The sequence below is a fragment of the Cherax quadricarinatus genome, chromosome 9 (assembly GCF_038502225.1).
Source record: "Cherax quadricarinatus isolate ZL_2023a chromosome 9, ASM3850222v1, whole genome shotgun sequence".
Taxonomy (NCBI): domain Eukaryota; kingdom Metazoa; phylum Arthropoda; class Malacostraca; order Decapoda; family Parastacidae; genus Cherax; species Cherax quadricarinatus.
Genome location: NC_091300.1, coordinates 58,980,685 through 58,995,816, shown reverse-complemented (window position 1 = coordinate 58,995,816; position 15,132 = coordinate 58,980,685). Strand labels below are relative to the sequence as shown.

Genomic DNA, 15,132 nt, shown 5'->3' with positions numbered 1-15,132 from the left:
CAGTAAAACACACAGGAAAGCGAGTGTCATCATAGTACTACAGTAAAACACACAGGAAAGCGAGTGTCATCATGGTACTGCAGTAAAACACACAGGAAAGCGAGTGTCATCATGGTACTGCAGTAAAACACACAGGAAAGCGAGTGTCATCATTGTACTGCAGTTAAACACACAGGAAGGCAAGTGTCATCATAGTGCTGCAGTAAAACACACAGGAAAGCGAGTGTCATCATGGTACTGCAGTTAAACACACAGGAAAGCGAGTGTCATCATAGTACTGCAGTAAAACACACAGGAAAGCGAGTGTCATCATGGTACTGCAGTTAAACACACAGGAAAGCGAGAGGCATCATGGTACTGCAGTAAAACACACAGGAAAGCGAGAGGCGTCATGGTACTGCAGTTAAACTGCTCCTAAATATATTTTTCACATTAGATAACTTAAGTATTGATGCTCTTGATGAAATTTCTCTTAGGTTTCACATTTTTTTCGGAGCCTCATCGGAGGCTTGTAAGGATTCTTTTACAGACTTCATAAGATAATCCGACAGGATTCCGGTAAGTTCTGCTGGACCCGGATCTGTTAAGTTCAATAGGAAAATTTTTGTAGAATAACAGTAAAAAATAAACTTGGAATAGTTGGAATCCGTGTCATTATTGGAGAATAATCACTAGAACGTTTCTACATTTTCACCACTGGAGTGATTTCCAGAAAGGAAATAAGGACATAAGACCCAATTAGACTATTTTGTTCAATTTTTTTATTCGGTATCTAAAGAATGCTTTCTTTAATTAGATAATCACTTAGTAAATCTTTCAAGAAATGCAGCCAAGAAGTTAAGAACATTATACTATGGCCTATAATGTACCTAATTAATTGACTGCTGAGGCTGCAAAACTCTATACGAGGGACAGGTGCTCCCTCACACTGAATATGACCTTACTGTCTTGGATTGCCTGTTATCCATCTCTGGCCTCTGAAGTACATTGTTAACTACCAAGTAATGTTGGGACACAGAGTGGGACTCGTGAGACAGAAACTTGAAAGGAGGTGCTCTCACGTCGATGTTAAAATGATGGCTATCAGCGTCATCTTCCTTCTAGATCACTGAAGGACCGCTAGGTGTCTCTATGTATCTAATTTTTCCTATTTATTTCTATCCAGCTTCGCTGGATCCGTCATCCCAGCAGAGTCGTCAATATCGGAGAGATGTAGGTAATCTTATTGTTATCCTCAAAGACAATGATACAGAGTACAGCAACTGGCAGTATCCCACACATTAGCAGTAACTTTCTTTAGAACATCATGACATCTGTGATCATTCTCTCCTAGAATGATTCGAATTTGGAACAGAATCGAATAGCCTTAATATATTAATCTTTTGCCAATATCAAGTCACTGCTTTATCCTCTTCCCCCTTTTGTATATTTCATAAATATAAAATAGTTATTATTTATATGCTGTCTATAGTCATGTAGTGAGAAATGTTGTACCAAAATATTTTTTCCTGGGTGTTATGAAAACTGGTTTAAATCTGCATGTGCTTATAACCACTTATTAAACACTCCCCGGAAAAGTTTTTGAATGAGCTGAGGTAGGAAACAGCTCTTTGCTTGTATAATGAGGTAGTATACCTTCGGCAACCATTGCAACAATACTGTGTAAAGGGAGAGTGAGCGAGAGAGAGAGATTATTTTCTGGAGATTAGGAACTTCACAACATTCTAGTGAACCACAACCTACGCTCATAACCATTAGGAAACAGAGGCTCCACTTTCATGCTTCAAAAGTAGAGTAGGTCAAATAATTTCAAACCATCCCTTTGGGTAGAACCTACTTCCTCTGGGGATTCCCGCCTACCAGTGACTATGCCGTCGTCTGTTACACGTCCCTATCCACTTACACCTATATAAACGCCAGTCACCTTGCCTTTGCTTCAGAATCTCTACCACTACGGTGCTCTCAACACCAATTCCAAGGCTGAGGGACTGATTACCTCATCTTTTGTATATAGTTCTACTGTCTTCTAATTATATCCTAGAATTTCTATTGATAAAGCCACAAGGATGGCGAAACGTCTACAATATAGATATCCAGATGTTGCACATGTGTCTTAACTTTCATTTTGTCGGTATTTTATATCTTTCTTGCACAATTTGAACCCTGTATATCCTTAGAAATTATCCATTACTGTGAATTTACATGGTATATTTAAATATTTTGTTACAAAACAAATGTAACAAATACACCGATAAAATTTCTTATTTCTTCCCAAACTGTTTTCCTCTGAGAGTCGTTAGAGATTGTGCATTTCAAAAGATGCTCTCTGATTCTTTGCTACAGATATGACACAGACAGTAACGACAATCTGAAACTGGTTGAATGTCCCAGTGAAATAATCCGACGCTTGGGAAGTCTACTTTAGCAGCCTCTGTCGCCTCCATCTCTGCTACTAAGCGTCGCCGATACCCGCATTTCTGAGACCTATTTGAGACCGTATATTACTCTCAAGATGTCACCGCTCACGGAGGAGAGGTCCACCCATGTCCACCAGTCTGTGGCCAACACGACGTTCTGCCAGGTGAAGCCTTTCTCTCTCTCTCTCTCTCTCTCTCTCTCTCTCTCTCTCTCTCTCTCTCTCTCTCTGCTGAACTTGTTACAAAAAAAATTCTTCTGCAAGAAGATCGTAGCGAGGCCCATTCAAATAGATAGATTCAAAGAGAGACGATAGATTAATTTGATCTACACTCAAAAGGAAGCAACTCTTCTGTTTAGCTACCTCATGCATTATAAAAACTACTTCACCAACTTTTCTCTAGTCGTTCATCTACCCACCAAGCAAGCGAACGAAGTGAGCCGCCAGTTTGTCAACTTCACCATCTTCATTACTTCCAAGACTTTCAGTAACAAGGGTCAGAAGTTCGTAGCAAAACTTATCCTCAATGCTGTGGCTCAACATGATCGACTTCAACGCCAAGACCTGTCACTCGTCACCATCGGCGTCAGGGAACCAACGCCACGACCTGTCACTCGTCACCATCGGCGTCAGGGAACCAGCGCCACGACCTGTCACCTGTCACCATCGGAGGCAGGGAACCAACGGAAGACCGAACGGCGACGTGAAGCAGGTACCAACTATTACTACTACTATTACGACTACTACTGGTAATAATAATAATAATAATAATAATAATAATAATAATAATAATAATAATAATAATAATAATAATAATAATAATAATGATAATAATAAAAATATTAATAATAACTTAAAAAAAATACTACATCACCGACAACGACTACAATGATGAACAATGGTACAGTGGCCACGGAAACAATTTTGTAACAAGAAAGCAAATATATATGTCGTACTAAATAAGCCAAACTTGGCGAATAGGCCAATGGAACTGGGCATGTTTTCCAGCCTAGTTTCACTGGGAGTCTGGTGTTTGAGGATTATTGGCCCAGTGGATAGAGTGATGCGTACATTGTCCTGTTCTCATGGGGTTGGGCATGGTGATACAGGATCGAATCCAGGCTAGCCGAAGTTCTGTTAACGATACCCTTTTTTTATTTTATCTATTATAGCATTGGTCGTCTCCCACAAAGGAAGGGTGACCCGAAAAAGAAAAAACTTTAATCATTCACTCCATCACTGTCTTGCCAGAGGTGCTCTTTTGCTCCAGTTATAATACTGCAATATTAACACCCCTCGTTCAGAGTGCAGACACTGTACTTCCCATCTCCAGGACTCAAGTCCGGCCTCCTGGTTTCCCCGAATCCTTTCATAAATGTTACCTTGCTCACACTCCAACAGCACATCAAGTCCTAAAAACCATTTGTCTCCATTCATTATCAAACACGTTCATGCATCCTTGCTGTAAGTCCAAGCCCCTCACACACAAAACCTCCTTTACCCCCTCCCTCCAACCTTTTCTGGGCCGACCTTTACCCTGCTTTCCCTCCACTACAGATTTATACACTCTCGAAGTCATTCTATTTCGTTCAATCCTCTCTATATGACCAAACCACCTCAACAACCCCTTTTCAGCCCTCTGGGTAATAGTTTTGGTAATTCCGAACCACCTCCTAATTTCCAAACTATGATATGCCTGCATTATATTCACATCACACATTGCCCTCAGACATGACATCTCCACTGCCTCTGGCCTTCTCTTTGATGCAACATTCACCACCCATGCTTCTCACCCATATAAGAGTGTTAGTATAACTATTCTCTCATACAGCACCCTCTTTGTTTCCATGGATAAAATTCTTTGTCTCCACAGACTCCTCGGTGCACCACTCGCCTTTTTCCCCTCGTCAATTCTATGATTCAACTCATCTTTCATATATCTATCTGCTGACATGTCCACTCCTAAATATCTCAATACATTCACCTCCTCCATACTCTCTCCCTCTAATCTGATATCCAATCTTTCGTTACCTAATTTTTTGGTTATCCTGATCACCTTACACTTTCCTAAATTCACTTTTAATTTTCTTCTTGTATATACCCTACCAAACTCATGCACCAACTTATTGCAACTTCTCTTCAGACTCTCCCAAAAGCACAGTGCCGTCAGGATAGAGAAAATGTGACAACTCCCATTTTGTGTTAGATTCTTTGTCTTTTAAACTCACACCTCTTGCCAGCACCCGAGCATTCACTTCTGTTACAAACCCATCTATAAATATATTAAACAACCATGGTGATATCACACATCCTTGTCTAAGGCCTACTTTTACTGGGAAATAATATCCCTCTCTCTTACATACTCTAACCTGAGCCTCACTATCCTCGTAAAAACTCTTCAAGGCTTTCAATAACCTATCTCCTATTCAATACATTTGCAACATCTGCCATATTGCCCCACTATCCACCCTGTCATATGCCTTTTCCAAATCCATAAATGCCACAAAAACCTCCTTACCTTTATCTAAATACTGTTCATCTAAATGTTTCACTGTAAACACTTGGTCTACACACCCCCTATCCTTCCTAAAGCCTCCTTGTTCATATGCTATCCTATTCTCCGTCTTACTCTTAATTCTTTCAGTAATAACTCTACCATACACTTTACCAGGTATACTCAACAGACTTATTCCCCTATAATTTTGCACACTCTTTTGTCCCCTATGCCTTTATATGCAGGAACTATGCATGTTCTCTGCCAATCCCTAGGTACCTTACCTTGTTCCATACATTTATTAAATAAAAGCACCAACCACTCCAAAACTACATCCCACCTACTTTTAACATTTCTAACTTTATCCCATCAATCCATGCAGCCTTAACCCCTTTCATTCTACCCACTGCCTCACGAACTTCCCCACACTCACAATTGGCTCTTCCTCACTCCTACAAGATGTTATTCCTCCTTGCCCTATACACGAAATCACACCTTCCCTATCTTCAACAACATTTAACAATTTCTCAAAATATTCTCTCCATCTTCCTGATTCCTCTAACTCACCATTTAACTCTCCTCTCCTATTTTTAACTATCAAATCCATTCGTTCCCTACGCTTCCACAACTTATTAGACTCCAAAAATTTTTCTTATTTTCAACAAAATTTGTTGACAACATCTCACCCACTCTCTCATTTGCTCTCTTTTTATATCGCTTCACTACTCTCTTAACCTCTCTTTTTTTCTCCATATACTCCTCCCTCCTTGCATCACATTTTCTCTCTTACCACTCTCTTTACATCATCATTCCACCAATCGCTCTTCTTCCCTCCCGCACCCACTTTCCTGTAACCACAAACTTCTGCTGAACACTCTAACACTACATTTTTAAACCTTCCCCATACATCTTCAACCGCATTACCTATCCTCTCACCAGCCCATCTATCCTCCAATAGTTGTGTATATCTTACCCTAACTACCTCCTCCTTTAGCTTATAAACCTTCACCTTTCTCTTACTTGCTGTTTCCATTCTCCTTGTAACTCATATACCTTTTACTCTCACTGTAGTTACAACTAAAAAGTGGTCTGATATAATTGTGGCCCCTCTGTAAACATGTACATATTGAAGTCTACTCATCAGTCTTTTACCTACCAATACATAGTCCAACAAACTACTGTAATTATGCCCTACATCATATCTTTTACACTTCTTTTTCCTCTTTTTCTTAAAATATGTATTACCTATAACCAAATTCCTTTCCATACAAAGTACAATCAAAGGGCCTCCGTTATCATTGACACGTGACACCCCAAATCTACCTACCACACCCTCTTTAAATGTTTCTCGTACTTTAACACTTAGATCCCCTACCAAAATTACTCTCTCACTTGGTTCAAAAGTTCCTACACACTCACTTAACATCTCCCAAAATCTCTCTCTCTCTCTCTCTCTCTCTCTCTCTCTCTCTCTCTCTCTCCTCTACACTCCTCTCTTCTCCAGTTGCATACACACTTTTTATAACCCACTTTTCGTGTCTGACCCTTATTTTATTCCACATAAATCCTTGAATTTACATATATATATATATATATATATATATATTTCCTCTTTTCCTACCATAACCGATCATTCAACATTATTGCAACCCCTTCCTTAACTCTGTCAGATACTCCTGACATAATCCCCTCTATTTCTGCCCACTGAAACTCAGCTACCCCTTCAGCTTTGTTTCACTTAGAGCCAAGACATCTAACGTCTTTTCATTCATAACATTAGCATATCACCTCTTTCTTATCATCCTCACGACATCCATGCACATTCAAGCGTTCCAGTTTTATAAAGTTTTTCTTCTCTTTTTTTTTTTTTTAGTATTTTCAGCAGAAGAGGTTATGAGCCCATTGCTCTTGTTATTTTAGTCGCCTTATACGACATGCATGACTTACGGAGGAAAGATTCTTTTCCACTTCCCCATGGAGAATAGGGAAAAAAAGAAGAACAAGAACTATTAAGCAAATGGAGAAAACCTAGATGTTTTCATGTATATATGCATGTGCAAGCCTGTGTAGTGTGACCTAAGTGTAAATAGAAGTAGCAGGATATACTTGTTATCCTGCGTGTTTATAAGAAAGAAAAAATAACACCAGCAGGCCTACCATCATGTAAAACAGTTACAGGTTTCTGTGTCGCACTCACTTTGCAGGACGATAATACCTCCCTGGGTGGTTGCTGTAGCCAACCTAATATATACAGTATATATATATATATATATATATATATATATATATATATATATATATATATATATATATATATATATATATATATATATATTTTTTTATTTTATTTTATTATCACACCGGCCGATTCCCACCAAGGCAGGGTGGCCCGAAAAAGAAAAACTTTCACCATCATTCACTCCATCACTGTCTTGCCAGAAGGGTGCTTTACACTACAGTTTTTAAACTGCAACATTAACACCCCTCCTTCAGAGTGCAGGCACTGTACTTCCCATCTCCAGGACTCAAGTCCGGCCTGCCGGTTTCCCTGAATCCCTTCATAAATGTTACTTTGCTCACACTCCAACAGCACGTCAAGTATTAAAAACCATTTGTCTCCATTCACTCCTATCAAACACGCTCACGCATGCCTGCTGGAAGTCCAAGCCCCTCGCACACAAAACCTCCTTTACCCCCTCCCTCCAACCCTTCCTAGGCCGACCCCTACCCCGCCTTCCTTCCACTACAGACTGATACACTCTTGAAGTCATTCTGTTTCGCTCCATTCTCTCTACATGTCCGAACCACCTCAACAACCCTTCCTCAGCCCTCTGGACAACAGTTTTGGTAATCCCGCACCTCCTCCTAACTTCCAAACTACGAATTCTCTGCATTATATTCACACCACACATTGCCCTCAGACATATATATATATGGTTGACAGAAATATAATTGAATCTTGTTTCACAAAAAGCAGTTTTGAAAATAATATGAATATTTTCTTTGGTTTATATAAATTAGATTCATTTATAATTAATAAAATTTGGGAAGAATTTAATAATACATTAGACAAATATTAAACCTTATTTCTTGGGTAGAATATTTTGTTAGTGGGATGTCGTGAGGACCTGTCTAGTTGGACCAGCGGACCTACTGCAGTGTTCCTCTTTTCTTATGAGGCCGGTATTGTCGCGCGTCAGGTGTTTCTTTGTTGTGGGAGTTGACTGTGAGGTGTGGTCTTTGCCCTTTAATTTCCTTCCTTTAATGTATTACTTTCATAGTTCCTTGATAATGTGAGTAGTCACGAAAGCGCTTGGAATTTCACTATTCTTTCACAGTGGTTCTTTTGCATATATATATATATATATATATATATATATATATATATATATATATATATATATATATATATATATATATATATATATATATATATATATATATGTATGTATGTATGTCGTGCCGAATAGGCAGAACTTGCGATCTTGGCTTAAATAGCAACGCTCATCTTGCTGTATAGGACAAGTGAAAATTTGTGTATGCAATAATTTCGCCAAAATCATTCTGAACCTAACGAAAAAAAATTATTTCACTGTGTTTCTTTAGTATTAAATTACTGTAAACAAATCTAAAATATATTTAGTTGGGTTAGGCTAATATAAATTGCGCTTGTTATAATAAGGTTAGGTAAGTTTTCTAAGTTCCTTTTGGTGCAAAATTATAAATTATTTCATCAACATTAATGAAAAAAATATATCTTTAAGCGTATATGAGAAAATTTTAGAAAGGACTTAATTTTAATTGAGTTCTTGCTAATTGACAAGTTTTACATATTCGGCACGACATATATATATATATTTATATATATATATATTGTATATATATATATATATATATGTCGTACCGAATAGGCAGAACTTGCGATCTTGGCTTAAATAGCAACGCTCATCTTGCCATATAGGACAAGTGAAAATTTGTGTATGCAATAATTTCGCCAAAATCATTCTGAACCTAACGAAAAAAATATATTTCACTGTGTTTGTTTAGTATTAAATTACTGTAAACAAATCTAAAATATATTTAGTTGGGTTAGGCTAAAATAAATTGCTCTTGTTATAATAAGGTTAGGTAAGTTTTCTAAGATTCTTTTGGTGCAAAATTAAAAATTTTTACAATAACATTAATGAAAAAAATATATCTTTAAACGGATAAGAGAAAATTTCAGAAAGGACTTAATTTTAAATGAGTTCTTGCTAATTGACCAGTTTTACATATTCGGCACGACATATATATATACATATATATATATATATATATATATATATATATATATATATATATATATATATATATATATATATATATATATATACAAACACTAATCTCAGCTTAAAGGAGACTCAAGCCTACAAACCTTAGAACAAGGTACGCAATGCTCTACCATCGTACCACACTGGACCAATACCCTGGTGCCCAGGTAACGCTGAAAGCCACTTTCAGGCAGGTGGCTTTCAGCTTTCCATCTCATCCCCTGCATGCAACGACCGACGAGAGATTTTTACAGTGTTTAGAATTCGCTGAATAGGCGAAATATTCGCAAACACTAATCTCAGGTCGACGGAGACTCGAACCTACGAACCATGGAACAAGGTTTGCAGTGCTCTATTACTGACCGCTGGCCCACATTCTGAGAGAGACAACAGCAGGTGACAGACCCACACTGCGCTATTCTGAGAAAACTTCCCCTCACTCATTCAGTTGCAGCCTTGCAACATTGCATAGCTCCTGATGAAGCACTGATGTACATGTATATGTATATCATTGGTCAGATAAGATTTTGTTTGGACTTTTAAACCCGGAGAGTTATAGACCCAGGATAACCTAAGAAAGGCGGTTCATCATCGAGGAATGTCTTATTTCCATTGGGGTCCTCAATCTTGTCCCCGAGGATGCGACCCACACCATTCGAATATCATCCAGGTACTTACTTGGAGAACAGGACAACAGGTGTAAGGAAACGCATCAAAATGTTTCCACTCTGCCGGGACTCGAACTCAAGCCCTCATCTTGTGAAGTGAGAGCATTTCCAGCCAGGCCACGGGTCCCTTAAAATTATTTAATATTACACTAAATCTATGATATGTCCATTTTTCGTTATCTTCAGATCGATTTCCGAAGATTTATAGCATAAATGAATTTTCATTTCGTTTATTCGGCAAAGTAAACTCTTATCAAATAGTCCAAACTGAACGATTCGGCTTACTAGGTACGACATATATATATATATATATATATATATATATATATATATATATATATATATATATATATATATATATATATATATATATATATATATATATGTGTGTCGTACCTATATATATATATATATATATATATGTCGTACCTATATATATATATATATATATATACATGAAAATGCGCATGCTTATTGAAATTCAAACTAATAAAGACGCACACACATTTATACGTTTTTTATTTATTTATTTTGCATTATAATTTAATGACCACTCAGTGAACTAGAGGATTCTGAGCTGATGAAATAAGATGATAGTTTTCTCGGGTCGAGCGACCAAAATACACGCAGATTTTTTCAGATGTCAACAGTTATCCAGAATAATGTGACCCAAACCTAAACAAGGAAACACATTCACCATCATTCGTTCATTAGCTGTCAATTCAAGAATCTTTTCTCATCCTATAAGTATTGTTTTATCTTTTCTGAAATTCATTGTTTTATATCTTCCTCAGACGCTGAGCAGCTGGATCCATTAAAACTGGACAAGGGATTGGTTTTCCTACTTCTCCTTCGTCTAGTTCTTTGAATCAAGGAATTCGATGTTGTCCGTACAAGGCGGTGTTTATGGTCGAATCTTCTGAGGTAATAAAGTCTGAACTGTCGTCGACCTTTCACCGGCAACTGATGCAGCAGCTGACTGATGAAGAAGACTTAGACACATTTGAGAGTTGGGAAAATGGAAGATAATATCTATACTATATCGCATTCATCATCACAGTCACCGTCATCGGGTCCATATTCACAATCATCCATTTTTATCAGTCTCATCATATCAGTTTCCATCACCATAACCTAACCAATCCACATTATAATTATCAATATCAGTTTGCTGTAATTAATCAATCTGCATAATTTTCATCCTGTATCACCAGCAGCCTTTCTGTTGCCATTCTCTGTCCAATTCCACTGCTGTTCCTTCATTTAATAAACAGTCAACCCTACTACTGCCTACACCAGCATCCCTAAATGGTACAGTGGAATATAGAGATATAGAAGAAACAGAAGAAGAGAAAGATAAAGGAGACGGTGAAGACGATAATGATAATGATGTGGATGGTGCAGTCACGAACATGAAGGAAACTAGGGCTAAGCACACGACAACCAATAAATAATGCGCAGTTGTAATGACATTTGAGCAAATTTCTCTCACGAGCTAAAATAATGCTGTCTTTAACCCGATTCCACAGGTAGAAAGTTGGCCGAAATTAAACCCATGGAAAGTTGTCAGGGTTATAACTGAAACCGATAATCACCAAAATCTATTGTGTTTCCCCCTTATTGCATTATTTAAAACGTATATGTATCGAATCCAATTTCATTCATGTGGTTGGTGAAATTTTCCTTACAAGAGCTTATATATAACAATAGATAACAGTAAATTTTCTAAATCTATAAATAAATTTGCCTTTTCTCTTGCTGGCATGCTCAAACTGAATCTAAAGTCAGAATTAACCCATTACTTAAGATATTGGCAACACATGTGACTTTATGTTACTGGAACTTAAATGAATAAACACAAATCCAATATACAATGCCTGCTTGACAGGAAGAGTCAGACAGCATCCGATATGTTCTGGCTGTCCCTGTGTTCCAACATATTTACAAAAGGTTCCATGCATTGTGTACTTCTGTCTTTATTTTGCTTAAATTACATTTTCCTGCCACATACACATATCCATGTTTGCATTCTATTTTTTTCCTTTTTACTCTGTTATATGACATCTCTATTTTGGATAAATATAAACAGACGAGGAAGTCTGAAGAGGTCAGACAGCTTTTTCTATATAAGTGGTAACGATACACCATGTGATTAAATAACAAAATCGTGCCAAGAATGCATACAGGCATTACATCAGCTGCACAGTAGGTAATCAAAATAAAACTGGGCTCCTTGCAAATGCTGCACCGTGTGCTACTTTGGATACAGTGGCTGAATGTGAAACGTACATCATTGCCATTTACAATCCCAGTGATATGACGATAAGCGAAGAATCACCTGAATGACTGTTACTTCTGTGTCTTAAATGTGGATTTTTTCTTAAGAAAATTATAACAAGATAACATATCAAGATTGTGAGTCGGCTATAGTACCTGTGCTACACAGTAAGGACACTCATATACCTGTTACGGCTGTTTTTTATGATACCGAACGTCATAGTAGTGAGAAAACTGATAACACTGATCTTCGTGACCCACCTGAATTTGAGACTTGCAGACTACCTCAGTCACTCTACAGGAGTTAAATGACATATCAGAAACATTAACCAATTAAATCATCAAGAGCTGATCCTCTTAGCAGAAAGAATAAAAATAACTGGTTTTCACGAACACCATACTAATTTTGCGGCATTCTTACAAATGGAGAACGGTTTATATTTCTGCTTTGATGTGAATGATCTTATGGAGGAACTTGCCCATGAACACCTTCTGGACGAATCGAAATTGTAATGAGAATCTTTCTCTGCCAATGGCTCATGTTGAAGAGCTAAAAGAAACATTGTAGTCCATGGGAATTCTACTCTGACTAACAAAATACAAAGACCACAAGTGGAATATATGTAGGGACCTAACTTAGTTACATCTCTAACTTAGTTACATTTATCTCACGTATTTCCTTTTGGAATAATCATGACGGCGCTAAGGACCATAAGATCAAAGAGTTGCCGGCAAGAAAAGTCCTTAATCCAGGAAAATTCAGCTTGAAATATATACCCTTGGTGTCCCTTAAAAATATATTTCTTTCCCAGTTGCATATAAAGTTGGGCCTAATGAAAAATGTTGTAAAATTAGAAAAGCTTTAACTGACGCAAAACTAATGGCCGGAGTATTTGTTGGACGACACATATGTGAACTGTTATTCTACCCAGTCTTCCTATTAACACTGACCCCGATGGACCTGCTTGCATGAGATGCTTTCAAGCAGATTGTTTGGAACATCCGAGGAAGAGTAGACCTCACAATTATTCCGAATTAGAGTAGAAGCTTACAGAGCATTGGGTTGCCGTACGTCCTTGAAAATGCTCTATCTTCATTCACGCCTGGACTTCTTTCCATCCAGCCTTGATTCTGTTAATAATGTACATGATAAAGGATTTCATCAGGATATCAGTACAATGAAGGCCCGATCTCAGGGGCGTTTCAGTCCCAGTCTGATAGTCATAAGAGTAAAGCCAAATGCCTACAACACTATTAAATATTTTCTACTTCCAGTGAGAATATGATGCTTAATGTCCTTGAAGCATTATTTAGCAGTTACTTTATAATAGGGAATAAGTTTTTAATGACTCATTATATTACCTGTGCTGTAAATTTTGATGGAACATGATTTATAAATAAACAATTCTTGAAATTAAATGTTTACCAGTTACTAAAAATCCTGACGAGCTAACTTAATTTCGACTTCAAATTTAGAATCAGAATGCTAATATAACATATAAATATCTACATATATTTCAGTAGCTGACCGAACATACTGATCAGTTGTCTAGTGTAAGCGTCAGAATTTACTGTATAGGACAACCCAGGAATAAGTTAACCAAGTGCTATATTTATCTTGCAATGTGTATAGGTAAAACTAATGATATGGCTTGTACATAATATATATATATATATATATATATATATATATATATATATATATATATATATATATATATATATATATATATATATATAATCAGCAAGATTTTAAGTATACATAAACTAAGAGAACCATCAACTAATGTGGAGATAATTTTCTTAACATTACAGATAGAACCCAGCATGAGATAGTGGAGAGAAAGTGTTCCATTCCTTGTTGGCAAGAGTATTTACAACGAGGTAGTTCGATATACACGTGCATGCAGTTACCTTTAGCTCCCATTGTAAGAGCAAATTTATTTTCGCCTCGTGCTGCACATCCTAGGTGCAGCATTAATGACCTTGCTAATGCTAGGCCTTAATACAAATAAACTAACCGTCATATTTTGCTTCGTCTACAGAATTAGTCATAGAAAATATGGTCAGTATGCTGGGGTCAGTGGTCATGTGCGGTCATACCTGTTCTGAGCTGTCTGGGTATTAGCGTGGGGTGTTGCAGAGCACCATGGCTTGTTGTAGTGTTTTAAAATCTCAGATTAGAGTGTTGAAGGAGGTTCTACTTCTTCAGGAGGGAAATAGGAAGCTGAAGCTTCGCCTAGATGTGTTTGGGAGTGAGTGTGAGATAGTTGGTGCTGGTAAGGAGGAAATGCTTACCACCAGTGAGAGTGGCAGCCACTTTAAGTGGCAATTGGTTCACAGTTCAAGAAGAAAGAAGTTAAGGAGGGTTAATAGAGATGTGAAGGTAGGAAATCGATTCTCTGTTCTCGAAGACGAGTATACTTCAGTGGTTAGTGAGGTTATAGGTACCTCGAACTTCCCTGCTAATCAAGATAAGAATATTCTGATTGTGGGAGACTCTCAGGTAAGATATATGGACCATGCTTTTTGTAGCAGAGATAGAAAAGTCAGACAGAGGGTGTGCCTCCCAGAAGCTGGTGTTGGTGACATAGTCAGCAGGTTGGATAATATTATGTCAAGTAATGGGAACAAGCCCATTATCTGTTTTAGTGCTGGTGGAAATGACATTGGAAAGGGCAGGAGACAGGAGCTACTGGATAAGTACAGGTCAGCCATAGAAGTAGTTAGGTCTAAGGAAGGGATCCCTATCATATGTAGCATCTTGCCTAGAAGGGGAGTAGGCAATGAATGGATGTCTAGGGCAACTGGTATAAATTGCTGGGTAGACAGGTACTGCAAGTAACTTGCAGTCCCATTCATTGATTACTTGGACAAATTCTATGGCAAACATGATATGTATACAAGGGATGGGGTTCATCTCTCTGGGGCTGGAGTGGTTGCATTAGCCAATTCGATTGAGGGGAC

The 15,132-nt window shown here is 37.6% G+C and overlaps 1 protein-coding gene across 1 annotated transcript in view; it reads left to right on the top strand.

The window, feature by feature from the left end:
• Positions 1-13,501, top strand: part of LOC128686032 (protein turtle-like) — a 660,191-nt gene extending 646,690 nt beyond the window's left edge. Inside the window, exons 16-17 of the mRNA XM_070083444.1 lie at positions 2,344-3,128; positions 10,683-13,501. Coding sequence (XP_069939545.1) covers positions 2,344-2,372 — 29 coding nt within the window. The 3' untranslated portion in view covers positions 2,373-3,128; positions 10,683-13,501. The remainder of the gene's footprint in view (positions 1-2,343; positions 3,129-10,682) is intronic.
• The last annotated feature ends 1,631 nt before the right edge of the window (positions 13,502-15,132 follow it).